The sequence below is a fragment of the Coregonus lavaretus genome, assembly GCF_964263955.1.
Source record: "Coregonus lavaretus genome assembly, chromosome: 14".
In the NCBI taxonomy this organism is placed as follows: Eukaryota; Metazoa; Chordata; class Actinopteri; order Salmoniformes; family Salmonidae; genus Coregonus; species Coregonus lavaretus.
Genome location: NC_140001.1, coordinates 21663925 through 21677056, shown reverse-complemented (window position 1 = coordinate 21677056; position 13132 = coordinate 21663925). Strand labels below are relative to the sequence as shown.

The window sequence follows — 13132 nt, the reverse complement described above, 5'->3', positions numbered from 1 at the left end:
TATGATGATGATGATGAAGATGATGATGATGATGAGGAGGAGTAGCAGCATAAAAAGCTAGCGCTGACCAAGGGATGGCTCTCAGCTTCCAGAAAGATAGCAACAACCCCCATCTTGGCCCTTACTGAGTGTGTGTTTGTGTGTGTGTGTGTGTGTGTGTGTGTGTGTGTGTGTGTCCCGTCTTACAGATAAGTCCCGGGCCTTCTCTCCTCATGGTGACCCTAAGAAGCAGGAGGTGGGGCCAGAGGACCTGAGGGCCACTACTCTGGGCCGGCCCGTCATGTCCCCCTACCCAATGTCCCATCGAGACATGGCCAAGCTCAGCCACGACCAGCACCTGCTCCACTACAACTCCTGTGAGTCCCACTTATAGTTGAAGTCGGAAGTTTACATACACTTAGGTTGGAGTCATTAAAACTTGTTTTTCAACCACTCCACAAATTTCTTGTTAACAAACTATAGTTTTGGCAAGTCGGTTAGGACATCTACTTTGTGCATGACACAAGTAATTTTTCCAACAATTGTTTACAGACAGATTATTTCACTTATAATTCACTGTATCACAATTCCAGTGGGTCAGAGTTTACATACACTAAGTTGACGGTGCCTTTAAACAGCTTGGAAAATTCCAGAAAATTATGTCATGGTTTTAGAAGCTTCTGATAGGTTAATTGACATCATTTGAGTCAATTGGAGGTGTACCTGTGGATGTATTTCAAGGACTACCTTCAAACTCAATGCCTCTTTGCTTGACATCATGGGAAAATCATTTCCAAACGCCTGAAGGTACCACGTTCATCTGTACAAACAATAGTACGCAAGTATAAACACCATGGGACCACGCAGCTGTCATACCGCTCAGGAAGGCGATGCGTTCTGTCTCCTAGAGATAAACATACTTTGCTGCGAAAAGTGCAAATCAGTCCCAGAACAACAGCAAAGGACCTTGTGAAGATGCTGGAGGAAACAGGTGCAAAAGTATCTATATCCACAGTAAAACGAGTCCTATATCGACATAACCTGAAAGGCCACTCAGCGAGGAAGAAGCCACTGCTCCAAAACCGCCATAAAAAAGCCAGACTACGGTTTGCAACTGCACATGGGGACAAAGATCGTACTTTTTGGAGAAATGTCCTCTGGTCTGATTAAACAAAAATAGAACTGTTTGCCCATAATGACCATCGTTATGTTTGGAGGAAAAAGGGGGTGGCTTGCAAGCCGAAGAACACCATCCCAACCCGTGAAGGACGGGGGTGGCAGCATCATGCTGTGGGGGTGCATTGCTGCAGGAGGGTCTGGTGCACTTCACAAAATAGATGGCATCATGAGGAAGGACAATTATGTGGATATATTGAAGCAACATCTCAAGACATCAGTCAGGAAGTTAAAGCTTGGTCGCAAATGGGTCTTCCAAATGGACAATGACCCCAAGCATACTTCCAAAGTTGTGCCAAAATGGCTTAAGGACAACAAAGTCAAGGTATTGGAGTGGCCATCACGAAGGCCTGACCTCAATCCTATAGAAAATGTGTCAGCAGAACTGAAAAAGTGTGTGCGAGCAAGGAGGCCTACAAACCTGACTCAGTTACACCAGCTCTGTCAGGAGGAATGGGCCAAAATTCACCCAACTTATTGTGGGAAGCTTGTGGAAGGCTACCCAAAACGTTTGACCCAAGTCAAACAATTTAAAGGCAATGCTACCAAATACTAATTGAGTGTATGTAAACTTCTGACCCACTGGGAATGTGATGAAATAAATAAAAGCTGATCCTCTGTAGCTCAGCTGGTAGAGCACGGCGCTTGTAACGCCAAGGTAGTGGGTTCGATCCCCGGGACCACCCATACACAAAAATGTATGCACGCATGACTGTAAGTAGCTTTGGATAAAAGAGTCTGCTAAATGGCATATTATTATATTATTATAAATCATTCTCTCTACTATTATTCTGACATTTCACATTCTTAAAGTAAAGTGGTGGTCCTAACTGACCTAAGACAGGGAATTTTTACTAGGATTAAATGTCAGGAATTGTGAAAAGCTGAGTTTAAATGTATTTGGCTAAGGTGTATGTAAACTTCCGACTTCAACTGTAGGTCTGTTACGGTGACCGTATTACTGCCACATCGGCGGTCACGATTCATGACCGCAGTCAAATTCTACGTGACCGTTTAGTCACGGTAACTAGGCTTCTCCAAGCTCTCATGCTGCTAATGGTCATTAGGAGCCTACCAAACTTGCTAACTGCCTGGTACTCAGCACTCTATTGTCCCTCTAATTACTCTGACATCAATGCAAATGTTTTTCGAAAATCAAATCAAACACTTCATGAGAGCCCATGAGCTCATGCTGCGCAACATTTCTATAGGCTATGGAATTGCGAGAGAAAACAGTTTTGATGGCCTTTATTAAAAAGAGGAGGACCCCATCAGCTTTCTATAGGCTAGGACTACTATACTGAACAAAAATATAAATGCAAAATGCAACAATTTCAACGATTTTAATGAGTTACAGTTCATATAAGGAAATCATTCAATTGAAATAAATATATTAGGTCCTAATCTATGGTTTTCACATGACTCTGCAGGGTTGCAGCCCAGGCCCACCCACTGGGGAGCCAGGCCCAGCCAATCAGAATGAGTTTTCTCCCACAAAAGGGCTTTATTACAGACATAAATACTCCTTAGTTTCATCAGCTGTCTGGGTGGCTGGTCTCAGATGATCCTGCAGGTGAAGAAGCCGGATGTGGAAGTCCTGGGCTGGCATGTTTACACGTGGTCTGCGGTTGTGAGGCCAGTTGGACGTACTGCCAAATTCTCTAAAATGACTTTGGTGGCGGCTTATGGTAGAAAAATTTACATTAAATTCTCTGGCAACAGCTCTGGTTGACGTTCCTTTAGTCAGCATGCAATTGCACGCTCCCTCAAAACTTGAGACATCTGTGGCATTGTGTTGTGTGACAAAACTGCACATTTTAGAGTGGCCTTTTATTGTCCCCAGCACAAGGTGCACCTGTGTAATGATCATGCTGTTTAATCAGCTTATTGATATGCCACACCTGTCAGGTAGATGGATTATCTTGGCAAAGGAGAAATGCTCACTAACAGGAATGTATTTGAGAGAAATAAGCTTTTTGTGTGTCTTGAACATTTCTGGGATTTTTTATTTCAGCTCATGAAACATGGGACCAACACTTTACATGTTGCGTTCATATTTTTGTTCAGTATATATTTATTTATTAACTTTCCTAATATTAAGCACATTGCTGGCATGAAAATTAACCATGGGAAAAGCGTCCTCCATTCGCTGTTTAAGTGCATAGATTACATCTTTCTTTTTTTTTTTTTCATGCCTCTGTTCTGAGACAGGTGCATGATAATGGTCCATTCTAAATGACAACTAATTTCACACATGTATTATTTAGTATATGTAAAGACAACATTAAATGAAGAATAGTCTGATGGGTGACAATATTAGCCTATCACTTGTGAATGATGTATTATCACTTGTGAATGATGCCCAGTGTGTGCAGTAAGGCAAGAAACAGCACATGCCTTTTTTTTGCGACTTTTTCAAATCATAGTCGCACACTTCATGTAGCCTAGCCCATAGGCCTATATGTTTCGATAAGGTTTGTATCACAACTAAAGTGGCCAAAACTTCTTAAAATTAAGCACATTAATCCGCTTTACACCCTGTGTAGAGCCTAACTGGCATACATAGGCGGTGCGTGAGTTTCAATTTTGTGAAAGATCATTTTCGCCATAAATATGCACCTTTTTATAATAAAGAATTACATGCATAATTGCATTTGCGGTTGCTTTTGAGAACAGTGTTTTCCCACTAATTGATTGCATATTGGAACATTCACTCTTATAGCCTACTGCCGTGTGCGCATTGCTGCGCTTATAATGTCAAGAAATAGAAATAGCCTAATAGTTTATCAACATTTTAAGCTAAACGTTCTGATCTATTGCATCATCCTCATTGCTTTTGAAAGGTTTTTTGATGCGTGTGGTTGTATTAATTTGGGATCTATCGCATCCCACAACTGTCCCAGAGTATGTTTGGAAATGTATTCCATGCACAGAAGGACAAGTTGACCAATAGAATAGGTAAACTTTTTTACTATGGGGGATAGTAGATTGACATAGGCTATTGCTTTTGCTGTTCGTTAGGCCTACTCATCTTGTTGGCTGACGAAAAGTACAGTGAGGGAAAAAAGTATTTGATCCTCTGCTGATTTTGTATGTTTGCCCACTGACAAAGAAATAATCAGTCTATAATTCTAATGGTAGGTTTATTTGAACAGTGAGAGACAGAATAACAACAAAAAAATCCAGAAAAACGCATGTCAAAAATGTTATAAATTGATTTGCATTTTAATGAGGGAATTAAGTATTTGACCCCTCTGCAAAACATGACTTAGTACTTGGTGGCAAAACCCTTGTTGGCAATCACAGAGGTCAGACGTTTCTTGTAGTTGGCCACCAGGTTTGCACACATCTCAGGAGGGATTTTGTCCCACTCCTCTTTGCAGATCTTCTCCAAGTCATTAAGGTTTCGAGGCTGACGTTTGGCAACTCGAACCTTCAGCTCCCTCCACAGATTTTCTATGGGATTAAGGTCTGGAGACTGGCTAGGCTACTCCAGGACCTTAATGTGCTTCTTCTTGAGCCACTCCTTTGTTGCCTTGGCTGTGTGTTTTGGGTCATTGTCATGCTGGAATACCCATCCACGACCCATTTTCAATGCCCTGGCTGAGGGAAGTAGGATCTCACCCAAGATTTGACGGTACATGGCCCCGTCCATCGTCCCTTTGATGCAGTGAAGTTGTCCTGTCCCCTTAGCAGAAAAACACCCCCAATGCATAATGTTTCCACCTCCATGTTTGACTGTGGGGATGGTGTTCTTGGGGTCATAGGCAGCATTCCTCCTCCTCCAAACATGACGAGTTGAGTTGATGCCAAAGAGATCCATTTTGGTCTCATCTGACCACAACACGTTCACCCAGTTCTCCTCTGAATCATTCAGATGTTCATTGGCAAACTTCAGACGGGCCTGTATATGTGCTTTCTTGAGCAGGGGGACCTTGCGGGCGGTGCAGGATTTCAGTCCTTCACGGCGTAGTGTGTTACCAATTGTTTTCTTGGTGACTATGGTCCCAGCTGCCTTGAGATCATTGACAAGATCCTCCCGTGTAGTTCTGGGCTGATTCCTCACCGTTCTCATGATCATTGCAACTCCACGAGGTGAGATCTTGCATGGAGCCCCAGGCCAAGGGAGATTGACAGTTATTTTGTGTTTCTTCCATTTGCGAATAATCGCACCAACTGTTGTCACCTTCTCACCAAGCTGCTTGGGGATGGTCTTGTAGCCCATTCCAGCCTTGTGTAGGTCTACAATATTGTCCCTGACATCCTTGGAGAGCTCTTTGGTCATGGCCATGGTGGAGAGTTTGGAATCTGATTGATTGATTGCTTCTGTGGACAGGTGTCTTTTATACAGGTAACAAGCTGAGATTAGGAGCACTCCCTTTAAGAGTGTGCTCCTGATCTCAGACCGTTACCTGTATAAAAGACACCTGGGAGCCAGAAATCTTTCTGATTGAGATGGGGTCAAATACTTATTTCCCTTATTAAAATGCAAATCAATGTATAACATTTTTGACATGCGTTTTTCTGGATTTTGTTGTTGTTATTCTGTCTCTCACTGTTCAAATAAACCTACCATTAAAATTATAGACTGATCATTTCTTTGTCAGTGGGCAAATGTACAAAATCAGCAGGGGATTCCCTCACTGTAAGCTAAATGTGGATGGACAGTTCTTCAAACATATTCAGTATGCTCCGCGGAATTCGATAAGAAGGATGCGTGCAGTTGCGTCCCCGACGTGTCTGTCTTCACTTGTAGCCTACTTTTTAGCTGAGATGCCTGTGAGAAGGACCTGATCACGTGACGGCAATTGGCTAATAAGAATTGAGATATCTGAGAGAGCCATGTGAGTGAGAGGTGCTTCGGAGCACGGCAGCCGGGAGAAGGGGCACAACGGCCACTTTGGCTGCAAAAGGCATGGATTTGTTAGGGGGCATTACGGCCACACAAGGGGGATGCCGCCGAGAAATTCTAGGCCTGGTGAGAATATTATCAAGTGCTTGTCGAATTGTGAATAAGAGACTGCACAAGAAACAAAACAGAGCTCATGCCTTTCATACGACTTTTTTCAAATCATGATTAGTCGCATCATGCAGCCTTATAATGTATTAAAAATCAAAACATATAGCCAGACATTTGTATCACAACTAAAGTTGCATACATATCTCTAAATCAACCATATAGGAGGACCTGTTTCTTTGTTAACTGCTTAACACAGAAAATGCCACAGAATTCTAAGCAAATCTTGTCTGCTAAATGAACTAGTGTAGCCCACAGCCATATGGCATAGCCATATCAGGGCCTAACATAAGGACAACTCAGAGTATGCTATTCTTCTTCTGAAAGAGACTACATTTTCTTCCTATCATGTTTCTTTAGACCCGTCTAAAATAAATCATGGATTTATTGTGATGGTGTAGGCTATATTACATGGATTTATTAGACTTCTTAAAATATATATGTTCCAAAGGTCTGCATGAGTAGGCTATGTGTGGAAGCCAGGAGATGCTAAATGTGTTTGTTAATTAACGGTCAATTACCTTGAGACCGGTAGTTATTTTTTGGCAATCACCGGCTGACAAATTTCATGACCGCCACAGCCCTAGTCCCATTGTCCCACTACAACCCTTCTCTAGCCCCCAGGCCTTCCCTACCTTACTATTATTCCCTGTAGTCAAACCCTCATCCCTTCTATTCCCCCATCATCAGGCCCTCATCCCTTCTATTCCCCCATCATCAGGCCCTCATCCCTTCTATTCCCCCATCATCAGGCCCTCATCCCTTCTATTCCCCCATCATCAGGCCCTCATCCCTTCTATTCCCCCATCATCAGGCCCTCATCCCTTCTATTCCCCCATCATCAGGCCCTCATCCCTTCTATTCCCCCATCATCAGGCCCTCATCCCTTCTATTCCCCCATCATCAGGCCCTCATCCCTTCTATTCCCCCATCATCAGGCCCTCATCCCTTCTATTCCCCCATCAGGCCCTCATCCCGTCTATTCCCCCGTCATAATGCCCTCATACCATCTATTCCCCCGTCATCAGGCCCTCATCCCATCTATTCCCCCATCATCAGGCCCTCATCCCATCTATTCCCCCATCATCAGGCCCTCATCCCTTCTATTCCCCCATCAGGCCCTCATCCCCTGTAGTTCAAGTTTCATCTCCCATTGTTATGCCTCCTTGCTCTGTGCTATTCTTAGCCAACCCTCTCCTACTCTGCTTCCCACTCCTGCCCTGTCTATTTTTTAAGTATCTGTCTTTCTGTGTGCTCAGCTTTCCAGCAGGCTGGCCACTCTGGGCCCCCTGGTCTGCAGCACGATGGTGTCAGATTGGCAGCTGGGCTCCCCCTCCACATGCCAGAGCCACCCCCTCTCATCTCCTCCAACAAGCCAGGGGGGTCTATCACACAGGTATAGGACTCCAGAGAGCTATAGCACCCATTAGATGTTGAGTTATTGTGAAAGTGAATTGAGTGTTGCCATGCACCATGCTCACTGTTGTTGTGTGGTTCGCAGGGCACCCCAGTGCAGCTGCATAGCCCGGCTCACGGGATGGACCATGGGAAGATGCCCCCTGCACAGATGGGTTTGTCCTGGATGGATCAGAGGAAAGTGGGTGAGTCCAAGTGTCTGGAGTGGGTGCAGCACTCCCAGCCTTGGTTTGCTGGTGAGTTGCCCTCTTCTTACCCTAACCTTCAATTGTAGAGTTTGGGTGTCCTGGGCTTTCTCCACTGACACTCTCTCTGCTCTTGTCTCACTCTGTCCCTCTCTGACTCGCACACACACCAGGTCCCTACCCAGTGGTGAAGCAGGAGCAGCTGTCTCCGCGGTGCCCGTCCTCCCAGGCAGAGAACCTATCCACGCAGGGGCAGCCCCATGACACCAATGCTAGACGTGGTGAGTTCACAACTAGATACACTCCACACCCCTCGATGTTGGGCACCCAGAATTTGCACTGCTCTCTGCTTATACAGATTATCTTATCTGTTATTGGTGCATAAACAGATCTCTATGCCAATATAAAGCCCTGACTCTGCTCCTGGATGTGTTGAATTTGCAGGGTCTTTGCCAGCAGTGCAGGGGGGCAGCATAACAAAGGGCATCCCAGGGACCAGAGTGCACCAGGACTCCCCCATCTCCTACCGGGGAGGCTCCATCACCCAGGTAAGAGCAACACACTGACCACAACACTACAATGTGCTTCTGCTTACTGTGCCTTATTTATTATCATGACTTTATCAGCTTTGACCTAAAAGTGTCATTGGACTGTTTATTGTATGCCTTCAAATGAAACGAGGACAACGACACAGGCGTGTTGAGAGGTCATGAGCCCAGGCTGGAAAGTTAGTCAGGCTCAGGCAGTGCTCATGCAGGGCAGGGTGAAGGCTGGGGGCTACAAGCAGGCAGGATCTCCCTGCTGATCCTGCCTGCTGTGACATAACCGTGGCTCTGACTGCTTCCTGTCGCCCTAGCAACAGGTACACACTGTACCACGTCTGTTCTCTACTTTATTTATCTGTTTACTCTCTCCACTCACTAAGCCCCGTCACTGATATGCACAGTCTTCAGCCTGCTGTAATATCTCCCTCGGCCAACTGGCCTGGAAATGGGGTGATGTTATATATGCCCAGATAGATAACTGAGGGAAAGGTGAGAGAGATGTAATCAGAGTGGGTGGGGATGTTGCACGGCTGCTTCTTTGTTTGTCTAGCTGACTGCTAGGCAGAGCGAAAGGCTTTGTTGTATCAGGTGCGTAGGTCGCTCGCATCTCCCTTAATGAAGTTGAATGCTGAAGGTAGATGAGGGAGATAGGAAAGTCGTGTAAGCTGAGCCCCCCGATCCTGTAAGGTGAGCCCCCCCCCCCCCCACTCCCTATCGGGCTCCAACGACAGCCCCGTGTGCTCTCTCTCAGCCTCCCAGCAGGCTTACATAAACACTGTGGCCACTGCGGACATATGACTCACAGCAAAGTGTGCCAGAGATATGACTCAAAGCCCCGACCAAACCCGCTGCTGCCGTTTTGTTACCTGGTGTTCGCACTGCAGAGTGTCTGTGGGGCTTATTGTCTGAGACACAAATTGTATTCTTATGTGACTATGTGGCATCAGTGCATTATGTACACTCCGTATGAACTTACTCACCAGAACTGTCACAATGGAAAATACAATTCAGAAAAAATATACATCTTACAACAACGAGCAATGAAATCTGTTAAACTTATATCTGCTGTATTGAAATCTGTTAAACTGATATCCGCTGTATTGAAATCTGTTAAACTGATATCCGCTGTATCTTGTGAGATGATTGAGTGTTGTTCCTATGTCTGTCCCCCTCCCTCTTCAGGGCACCCCGGCAGACGTGCTGTACAAGGGGACCATAACCCGTCTGATCACAGAGGACAGCCCCAGCAGGGCAGAGCGGGAGCAGGATGAGGCCCTGTCCAAAGGACACGTGGTCTATGAGGGCATCAGCGGACACATCCTCACCTATGACCGTCAGTACTCTAACCTTCTAGAAACGCTGTGCTACTTCACTTACAGTTGAAGTCGGAAGTTTACATACACCTTAGCCAAATACATTAAACTCAGTTTTTCACAATTCCTGACATTTAATCCTAGTAAAAATTCCCTGTCTTAGGTCAGTTAGGATCACCACTTTATTTTAAGAATGTGAAATGTCAGAATGATAGTAGAGAGAATGATTTATTTCAGCTTTTATTTATTTCATCACATTCCCAGTGGGTCAGAAGTTTACATACACTCAATTACGATTTGGTAGCATTGCCTTTAAATTGTTTAACATGGGTCAAACGTTTCGGGTACCCTTCCACAAGCTTCCCACAATAAGTTGGGTGAATTTTGGCCCATTCCTCCTGACAGAGCTGGTGTAACTGAGTCAGGTTTGTAGGCCTCCTTGCTCGCACACACTTTTTCAGTTCTGCCCACACATTTTCTATAGGATTGAGGTCAGGGCTTTGTGATGGCCACTCCAATACCTTGACTTTGTTGTCCTTAAGCCATTTTGCCACAACTTTGGAAGTATGCTTGGGGTCATTGTCCATTTGGAAGACCCATTTGCGACCAAGCTTTAACTTCCTGACTGATGTCTTGAGATGTTGCTTCAATATATCCACATAATTGTCCTTCCTCATGATGCCATCTATTTTGTGAAGTGCACCAGACCCTCCTGCAGCAAAGCACCCCCACAGCATGATGCTGCCACCCCCGTGCTTCACGGTTGGGATGGTGTTCTTCGGCTTGCAAGCATCCCTCTTTTTCCTCCAAACATAACGATGGTCATTATGGGCAAACAGTTCCATTTTTGTTTCATCAGACCAGAGGACATTTCTCCAAAAAGTACGATCTTTGTCCCCATGTGCAGTTGCAAACCATAGTCTGGCTTTTTTATGGGTGGTTTTGGAGCAGTGGCTTCTTCCTCGCTGAGCAGCCTTTCAGGTTATGTCGATATAGGACTCGTTTTACTGTGGATATAGATACTTTTGTACCTGTTTCCTCCAGCATCTTCACAAGGTCCTTTGCTGTTGTTCTGGGATTGATTTGTACTTTTCGCACCAAAGTACGTTCATCTCTAGGAGACAGAACGCGTCTCCTTCCTGAGCGGTCCCATGGTGTTTATACTTGCGTACTATTGTATGTACAGATGAGCGTGGTACCTTCAGGCGTTTGGAAATTGCTCCCAAGGATGAACCAGACTTGTGGTCTACACATTTTTTTCTGAGGTCTTGGCTGATTTCTTCTCATTTTCCCATGATGTCAAGCAAAGAGGCACTGAGTTTGAAGGTAGGCCTTGAAATACATCCACAGGTACATTTACATTTACATTTTAGTAATTTAGCAGACGCTCTTATCCAGAGCGACTTACAGTTAGTGAGTGCATACATTTTCATACTGGCCCCCCGTGGGAAACGAACCCACAACCCTGGCGTTGCAAGCACCATGCTCTACCAACTGAGCTACAGGGGACAGGTACACCTCCAATTGACTCAAATTATGTCAATTAGCCTATCAGAAGCTTCTAAAGCCATGACATCATTTTCTGGAATTTTCCAAGCTGTTTAAAGGCACCGTCAACTTAGTGTATGTAAACTTCTGACCCACTGGAATTGTGATACAGTGAATTATAAGTGAAATAATCTGTCTGTAAACAATTGTTTGAAAAATTACTTGTGTCATGCACAAAGTAGATGTCCTAACCGACTTGCCAAGAAATTTGTGGAGTGGTTGAAAGACGAGTTTTAATGACTCCAACCTAAGTGTATGTAAACTTCCGACTTCAACTGTACATACAGTGCCTTCAGAAAGTATTCGTACCCTTTGACTTATTCCACATTTTGTTGTGTTAAAGCCTGAATTTAAAATGTATTAAATGTATTGTTTTTCTCATTCATCTACACACAATACTCCATAATGTCAAAGGGAAAATGTGTTTTTAGACATTTTGCAAGTTTATTTGTATTTATTATGGATCCCCATTAGCTGCTGCCAAGGCAGCAGCTACTCTTCCTGGGGTCCAGCAAAATTAAGGCAGTTAAACATTTTTAAAAACATTACAATACATTCACAACAGATTTCACAACATATTAAGTGTGTGCCCTCAGGCCCTACTACGACATATCTACAACACAAAATCCATGTGTACGTGTGTGCATAGTCGTATGTTATCGTGTGTTTGTATGCATGTGTCTGTGCCTATGTTTGTGTTGCTTCACAGTCCCCACTCATCCATAAGGTATATTTTTATCTGGGTTTTTTAATCTAAGTTTACTGCTTGCATTAGTTACTTGATGTGGAATAGAGTTCCATGTAGTCATGGCTCTATGTAGTACTGTGCGCCTCCCATAGTCTGTTCTGGACTATGAAGAGACCTCTGGTGGCATGTCTTGTGGGGTATGCATGGGTGTCTGAGCTGTATGCCAGTAGTTCAAACAGACAGCTCGGTACATTCAACATGTCAATACCTCTCACAAATACAAGTAGTGATGAAGTCAATCTCTCCTCCACTTTGAGCCAGGAGAGATTGACATGCATATTGTTAATATAAGCTCTCTGTGTACATCCAAGGGCCAGCCGTGCTGCCCTGTTCTGAGCTAATTGCAATTTTCCTAAGTCCCTCTTTGTGGCACCTAACCACACGACTGAACAGTAGTCCAGGTGCGACAAAACTAGGGCCTGCCTTGTTGATAGTGCTGTTAAGAATGCAGAGCAGCGCTTTATTATAGACAGACTTCTACCCATCCTAGCTACTGTTGTATCAATATGTTTTGACCACAGATTACAATCCAGGGTTACTCCAAGTAGTTTAGTCTTCACAACTTGCTCAATTACCACATTATTCATTACAATATTTAGTTGAGGTTTAGGGTTTAGTGAATGATTTGTCCCAAATGAAATATTTAGGGCTAACTTATTCCTTGTCACCCATTCTGAAACTAACTGCAGCTCTTTAAGTGTTGCAGTTATTTCAGTCGCTGTGGTAGCTGACGTGTATATTGTTGAGTCATCCGCATACATAGACACACTGGCTTTACTCAAAGCCAGTGGCATGTCGTTAGTAAAGATTGAAAAAAGTAAGGGGCCTAGACAGCTGCCCTGGTGAATTCCTGATTCTACCTGGATTTTGTTGGAGAGGCTTCCATTAAAGTTTATCGAAAATGACATAGACATTTCTAATTTACTTACAGTGCATTAAGTATTCAGACCCCTTCACTTTTTCCACATTTTGTTATGTTACAGCCTTATTCTAAAATGGATTACATTGTTTTCCCCCCCCCTCATCAATCTACACACAATACGCCTTAATGACGAAGCAAAAACAGTTTTTTTTATAGAATTTTTGCAAATTTATAAAAAAAACTACAACTGAAATATCACATTTACATAAGTATTCAGACCCTTTACTCAGTACTTTGTTGAAGCACCTTTGGCAGTGATTACAGCCTCAAGTCTTCTTGGGTA

The 13132-nt window shown here is 44.1% G+C and overlaps 1 protein-coding gene across 1 annotated transcript in view; it reads left to right on the top strand.

The window, feature by feature from the left end:
- The window catches only part of LOC311141887 (nuclear receptor corepressor 2-like), a 183323-nt gene that overhangs the window by 153366 nt on the left and 16825 nt on the right, over nucleotides 1-13132 (top strand). The window contains exons 25-30 of the mRNA XM_084177385.1: nucleotides 189-356; nucleotides 7432-7568; nucleotides 7674-7824; nucleotides 7947-8054; nucleotides 8218-8321; nucleotides 9501-9651. Of these exons, the coding sequence (XP_084033511.1) occupies nucleotides 189-356; nucleotides 7432-7568; nucleotides 7674-7824; nucleotides 7947-8054; nucleotides 8218-8321; nucleotides 9501-9651 (819 nt within the window). The remainder of the gene's footprint in view (nucleotides 1-188; nucleotides 357-7431; nucleotides 7569-7673; nucleotides 7825-7946; nucleotides 8055-8217; nucleotides 8322-9500; nucleotides 9652-13132) is intronic.